This window comes from Kryptolebias marmoratus, unplaced genomic scaffold (genome assembly GCF_001649575.2).
Source record: "Kryptolebias marmoratus isolate JLee-2015 unplaced genomic scaffold, ASM164957v2 Scaffold50, whole genome shotgun sequence".
Lineage (NCBI taxonomy): Eukaryota > Metazoa > Chordata > Actinopteri > Cyprinodontiformes > Rivulidae > Kryptolebias > Kryptolebias marmoratus.
Window position 1 is genome coordinate 28,511 of NW_023665784.1, and position 7,681 is coordinate 36,191.

Sequence of the window (7,681 nt, forward strand, 5' to 3'; positions counted from 1 at the left end):
GAAGATAATGGAGTCTGTTGTCATTTAATACTGTTACGTCTAACAGGTACATATATATTACTGCACTAAAATGCAGCAGATCTCATTTGTGAAAGTTCAGTTAAATGTCACTTAGAAATAAAGCTTGAAAAAGGTAAGAAATGAGATTATTTTTTCATATTTTTCAGAGAATAACTGACAACGCACATAATTGGGGTATATCGTGATATAAAATGATCCATATCGTGATATAGGATTTTTTCCATATCGCCCAGCACTAAATCACAACAACCTCTTGCATTTAAAGACGTTTCATCTTGAATCAAAACAACTTGGCATCAATACCCACATGACATGTATTAGCACATTTTTTATATTTTTTAAGGGGGAGGGGGAAGTCTCTAGCATGACTAATGAAAATTGGCTCATCTAATGCTTTCATGTAAATACCAGATTCAATTAGAAGCAGCTATTTTTTTCTATCTTCTCCTTTGTCTTATTCTCAACATGTGATTAGCAATACATGCACCAATGTTCACATCTACTCTGTGTTTAGTCTATAAGTTTTGCAAGTTCTGCAGAAGTCTGTTAATCATTCAATCATTCAAATCAGATGTCTCAGAGCAGAGAAACATCTGCTTTGAGTGGCCCAGGATCAGGATTGGACACCACTCGTCTGCACACACACCAACAAACAACAGACAGACAAGTATTACAGCACAAACTGAAAAGCTTGCCCTCTTCATCACATCTGATATTCTAACAAGACCAGTGGTCTAACCAACAACTGGCTCCTTTCTTATTTGTTTTTATCTCGTCTTCACAGAAAAAGGCTGTCAACTGCTTGCACTTGCAGAAAGTTGCCTTATCTTGTACTTTCGCCCACTTCAGGTAACACACGCAAGTGTAAAACTGCAAGATCCCACATTCTTTGAGGGAGGTGTGAGAGAGATGCCACCAATTCAAGAGCCAGAGAAAGTGTTACAGAGGAAAAAAGGAAGCTGCAAAAGGAAACTTGGCATCGAAACAGGCATAGACATTTTCAACAATTCTTCAGAATCACCGCAAGAATTAAAACAGAATGTGAAGACAAGTGCTAAAACAAGCACTATTTTGAGTCAAATCACATTTAAATCAAGGACCAAAAACAAGAGGATTGCAGAAAGCTGGAGAGATGGTGAATAATTAAATAAGGCATGTAAATATATTTCTGAGTCAAAAACAAATAGAGAATGGAAAAGAGAAGCTTCAATTTACAGAGACAGTGAGAGGTCGTCCACTCTGGAAGACTATCTCAGTGAGTAGATCAGAGCTAAAGTGTGCACACTACAGGCACTGTTTTCAACTGTTTTCAGCGCTTTGTGATTTTATGTCTGTGAAAAGCGCTTTATAAATAAACTTTACTTACTTACTCAGGACAAGACCCAAAAATTAAACCAGAGGGAAACTAATGGATAACTAGTTTAGTTTACACCCATAACAAGCAACGACCTCAAGTAAGCTACAAAAATAAGAAAATAAATAAATAATAAAGCTTTATTCTAAAAACAGGACAAACTAACAAAAACTCTTCTTTTCTCTTCTACAAATCTTACAAATGACTATAATCAATAATAACGTGCCTGTTTCAATATTTTATCAAAATGCTTTCCTGGCAATGACTACCTAGTGGTCTAGAAGTCATAGATAAAAAAAGAAATGGGACTCCTTTCTAGCTTCAGTTGCTGGTTTGTTTTTGTTCAGTCAGTGAAATGCTGTTTGACCTGCTGAAGATGAGATGAAAGACTGTAATTGCAGAATAAAAGTAGGCCAATTAACTGGCTAGTATTTTCCTTTTATTAATAATTGCCAATCATCAAGCAGGCACAATTGTGTGCAGCAAAGTGTTGTTGTAAATGTGTGAAGCCTGAGTCAAACAGCTACAGGTTGACCCGAAGGGGCAGTCAGCAGGGCATTGGGGCCTGGGACTTTAATAAAGATTTTGAACCAGCTGGCAACTACAGTGGAAACCAGAAGTTTACATACACTATATAAAAAGACATATATGTCTTTTTTTCACACTGTCTGACATGAATTCAGAATAAACTTTTCCTGTTTTAGGTCAGTTAGGATTTTCACAATTATTTCTGTTTGCTAAATGCCAGAATAACAAGAGTGGGGATGTTTTTAAGGCCATTTTTATTACTTTCTTCAAAGTCAAAAGAAATAATACTAATAATAAGAAATACACTTCATTGGTATTTGGTACCATTGCCCTTTAACTGTATGACTTGGATCAAATGTTTTGGATTTACTTCCACACGTTTCTGACAGGAATTTTGGCCCATTCCTCCTGACAGAACTGGTGAAACTGGAGCCACGTTTGTAGGCCGCCTTGCTCGCACATGACCCTATTTTTTGATAATATTTGCATGTACAAATTTGAGTAACTGTTATGATGCCAGTTGTCCAATGTTACTTTTTGAGTGCTCTAATAAATAAAAAAGTCAGCAGAAACCGTTTGGCTCAAATATTCAGTATTTTACTATAAGTTACGGTGTGGTTACAATATATGATAAGCGCCATCATATTCTGTGACCCTCTATATTTCAATAATAGTCATGATATTAGTGGTCAGATAATACTTATTCTTCAGAGGAAGGAGAGAGTCACCAGAAGTAGTTTGGCTCAACCAACACCTTGTTTTGCTTGGCTTTTTCTTTCTGTGATGTATAATGAGACAAGGTAAATACTTGGTATTGCCAGTAGGTGGTACTGTGACATTGAAGTTTTATAAGAGACCAAAAAGATGAAGTAAAAGATGATTGTCATACTACATATGGCGTCTCGTCTCATGATATGGTACACTTTCCTTTCTCCTTTTTGCGTTTGCGCTCCAATGAGCCCTGAGGCTGAGCCTCCTTCAGCTACCTGGAGTTAGCAAACGAGCGGGTTTAACCAAAAATGGTTAGTTGAGCTGAAATTCAGCAGCTGGCTTTACAAGACTGAATATGGTAAGCATGTTTTGTGCTTAGTGAAAATATTATCCATGTTTACCAGTAAAATTATGCTATAAAATTCAGCATTAGATATGTTTTGTTTCATGCAGTGATCCAACATGCAGCCTGTGCCACAAAAAGCACAGTACAGTACAGCATCTGTCTGTTTGTCAGAGTTCTCTGTTGTTATTCATTGGCCTGGAAGTGAGACGTGTGTTGGTGCTTTGTTTGCACCTTTTCATTTATGTTCATTTAATTTATTTGTAAATGTGACTTAAATTAGGATTCAAATTAGGTGCAAACAATTAGTATTTATTTTAATGTATTTGTTTAAAAAAGCATTTTTTACTTTTTGTAAAACTGTAGTTGTGTAAATATTTGGCACAAATATCTTACAATATAAAATAATAAATAGCCATATTTTCAACTTTCTGTCAACTTTAATCATTTTTTTTTTACTAAATCACGGTCGGCCGGTGGTAGGTGGCTGTTCGCCGACAGTTTGCCAGCTGACCACCGGCCAACCGTGATTAGCCTCTTTTCTGGGGGAAACCCTGAAGGGTGAAAAAATCATCAAGTAACTCGAATGACTTGATTCTTTAAAAAAAAATTATTACATTTTTTTTTTGGTTTGTTTCTGTAACTCCATCAGCAGCACTTGTTTCTACACATGAATTCAACAGTTCTGCTGGCTGTTCTGAAAGCACAGAAGAAGGCTGAGTAAAGGACAGGATAGTGAGCTATTGCTGTGTAACACTTACTCTTTGCAGGCACTGGAGACGTGGGCGGGTACAGTGTATTTACAGTCCATGATCATGGTGAGAGTCTCACTGTCATTAGCTTCCTGGAAAGGTGGCTGGCCACAGACCAACATGAACAGGATCACACCAAGACTCCAGATGTCTGGGAAAGAGAGACAAAAACATAATCTGAACACATGACAGCTAAAACAAAGTTGTTTTTATTACCTGTACTGTTTAAAAGGATGAAGTCATTACTTCTTCATTCCTTTACGTTTTGTTTTTAAGTTGTAAGACCATCTTGAAACCATCTGTTAAAATTGTGCATGTATAGTTTTCTTATTTTAAAAACATTTTTATCAATTAGGGAAGGTGTTTTCTCTCAATACTTGGATGAAGTGAAGTGCTGTTGGAGGTTCTACTTTTTAAATGTTTGTGGTGGGTATTTTTAAAGGAATGAATCTGGACTTTTTTATTATATAGTGTTTATTGCCTTATGTTACGGAGAGCCAGAGGCAAGGTGGTCCACAGCTTTCACCTAAAACTCACGACATTTAACGCTAACCATGATGTTTAGATTAAAACAAGATTCAAATGTTTTCCATGACAGAAGAGAGCATGTAACCACCCAAACAAACAGAATCCAATCAGAAACAGAGAAGAAGTGAGCTAACATTAGCCCAGTGATTGTGTAACTGTAACTGTTTTTTTAGTTCTATACTGTAGAAGAGGATTCCTTGCTGTCAATGTTATTTCAAACATATTTCTTTTTTTTATTTGTAACAATATTCAACTTTGCTATCATCAATACATTAAAAAAAGCCTCTGAAAATGGGGTTAAAAACCTGTCCACTATGCTTAGTCAGGCACTGTTTTTGTTTGTTTTTTTCATTCATCCATACCGCTTCTCACACCCCCTGCAGTGGCACTGCGCCCCCCCTAGGGGGCGCGCTCCACACTATAGAACCTTTATTTTAACAGGTAAGTCAGTTGAGAACCATGACGACCTGGTCAGGAGGCAACAATACACACTTTGGGAACCACTGCATTAGCCAATCACTTCAGGAAACTCTTCTACATGCAGACACATACGGAGAATAGTGTAAGTTCATCAAAGACTTTGCAGTTGAAATAAGATGATGCTTCAGGAAATATTAGTAATAAAAAAGCCCATTGAAGTAAAGCATTTCCACAGCACAACAGTAGCCTCAATCAGAGCAGCATGAAGACCACAGAACTCCCAGGGAAAAATATCAGCAGTCAACAAAAGGTGATATGAAATGTGGCAGAGTCCTGATTATCATAACCAGTGAGTGAAACAGGACACAATTATAGCACAATACAATGATGAAACGTAGTGTGAATTTTAAGTTCTTACGCAAATTTAACCCCAAGCCTTTTATTGTTTTTGCTTTCATGTGAAACATATGTGAGGTACTTTTATTTCACAAAAGACTAGAGTGTTCTGTAAGCTGACATTTTTTATTTACAAATGCCTTACAACCAGATTTTAAAGAAATTTTACTAAAGCATCAAATGTTCTGATGAACGGGTTCGATATTATGGAGAGCCTTTTCAGACAAAATTAAATAAATAAATAAATGGGTAAAATAAATCAATAAATGATAAATACATAAATGAAATAAATACATAAATGATTAATTGGCATTTTTATATTCCCATTTATATTTAGTCATTTATACATTAATTTATTTTTCATTTGTCCATTTACCCATTTATTTATTTAATTTTGTTTGAAATGGCTCTCCAAAGGATAAGAGGGTGAAATTTGTCAATATTCATTAAACCTGGAATATTTCCTGTAAAATCGTTAAAATGTTTATTCGTCAAATGATTAGACAATTTTTCAGTGAAAAAATAATAAAACATGAAATTCAGACAAATTAAATAGAAAAAAGTGGAATTTATGATAAAAATGTAAAAATAATTTTATATTTGTTGTATTTTATATGGGCCTAAAAATGTCATAAAACTAGGGATGCTCCGATCAGGTTTTTTGTTGCTGATCACAGATACCGATCTCATGGATTGGCTGTAAATCTTTTGATTTAATAATAAACCGGCTATATGATGTGGGAAAAAAGGAACCATAAAATCACCTTAATTTAGACAAAAACGTGTTTTTACTTACTTTATGCAAGACAAAAATACAAAATGCAGGCACAATGCATGAACTATTCAGTCAATAGTAGCAAAATGCAGTGCCATCAGCAGGGCTCCCAAGTTTTGATCTGAGCTTGGAGGGAGATTTTGAGCTGCTAGAAGTTGTTAGATGACGTCATCAGCTAATTTGCATATTTGGTCATATTGATCAGGCTGTAGGAGGGAGGAATATCAATGTTGGCAAGACAAAAAATGAGTAAAAAACACTCAAAATATGTTTAGAACTACAAATTAACTTTATGAAATAATTTTATAACTTTATTGCTTTGCCTGAACCCACACTACATAAATTAATTTCTTAGAATATGAAATTGAACCAAAAGACAGTTTAGTGTCGTGGAACTGCCAGCTCTACATTCAACCCTCCTCTTTTTTTCCAGAGTTGGAACCACAGGGATTTATATTAGCTCTACAGAGTCAGTGAAAAAACAATATATTCAAAATTATATTTACATCCCGCTTTGTAATCCAGGACGGGATCAGCAGCAGCTTTGCACACGAATGATTCATTTACAAAGTGGACATGCAGGGGTACTACTAACTACTTTCTGAGGGGTATGCAGACACATTACAGCCCCCCCCTTATCTTTCACCTGTTTACGTAAATGTCTCTGTTATCGATCATATCATTTACACGCAGACAGCTGGGAAATACAGGAAATGCTGACTGGATTTTTTTTCCCGTCATCTCTTTGATGCCCCCTCTAACACCTCCCTATGCGCCACATATACTGCATTCTCACTTTTTGCGCCACTGTGGACACAGAGTGGAGAGGGTCTCCTCTCTGCTGTGAGATTGACAGCTGTCAGTGCTTGGGGAAGTGGGCGGGGCTTATGGCACATTTATTCGCCAAAGTCTCCAATAACACAGAAAAAAGTCGGTAGATTTGTCGCTAGTCGCTTTAAAAAATGGCTAGAGGGATCTGAAGATTCGCTAAATATGGCAACAAAGTCTCTAAGTCTCCCCTGTTGTGCTCCAGCCCGTGTGAGTGTTATTTTTAGCGTGAGAAATATAAAGTGTGGCGTGTGAGCGTGTGCACTTCATGAAATGAGTGTGTCTCATTGTTAATGCGTGAGACTTCAGTAATCAGTAATACTATCTTTAACAGACTGAAAACACATGAAGGATCTCAACAGACTAAATAATGCAGAAATTCAAAAAATCTGTTAAACTCAGCATCGGTACAGGACTGACTTCCAGGCTCCATATATTTGTTGTGAAACTTATAGAGAGACCTCCTTTAAGGAGATGTTCGATGTAAGAGTACACGGTCTGATGGAGCTCGGGCAGGGCTACGTCTGTAAAATATTTACGTCCCGGTAGCATGTAGCGGGACTCCAAGTAGTGCTGGGCGATCTAACAATACATATTGTGGGGACGATAGAAAAGTGTCTATCGTAATATATTTTCTTCTCTCGTCTCTATAGTTTCTGTCGTTTCTATCATAATTGTATCAATGATTCATGTAAATATTTCATAACGTAGGCTACGACGAATGTATTAGTGTTGTCACTTTGCAGACATTCAGTTTATATAAGTGATAAATAATAAGAAAAAAAACTATTTTGCGAAGAACCTCCGTTTTGCGACATGACGCTGCTTTACGTGTGGGTTTGCGACATGCTTTACGGCAGCGGCTTTCTGTGCGGCACCGTGTTTTCACCATAAGTGCTGAAAGATGGAGACGCAGGAAGTATCAAACCCGGGGTCGCAACAAGTAGAGACAGCTAGCAGGCAGCCCAAGAAGAAAGACTTTTACCAAAACCAGGGGGACGTCTGTGATTTGGTTCAAGAAGTCC

The 7,681-nt window shown here is 36.8% G+C and overlaps 1 protein-coding gene across 1 annotated transcript in view; it reads right to left on the reverse strand.

Moving 5' to 3' along the window:
* snrka (SNF related kinase a) overlaps positions 1–7,681 on the reverse strand; it is a 46,192-nt gene that overhangs the window by 25,668 nt on the left and 12,843 nt on the right. The window contains exon 3 of the mRNA XM_037974429.1: positions 3,719–3,860. Within this exon, the coding sequence (XP_037830357.1) occupies positions 3,719–3,860 (142 nt within the window). The remainder of the gene's footprint in view (positions 1–3,718; positions 3,861–7,681) is intronic.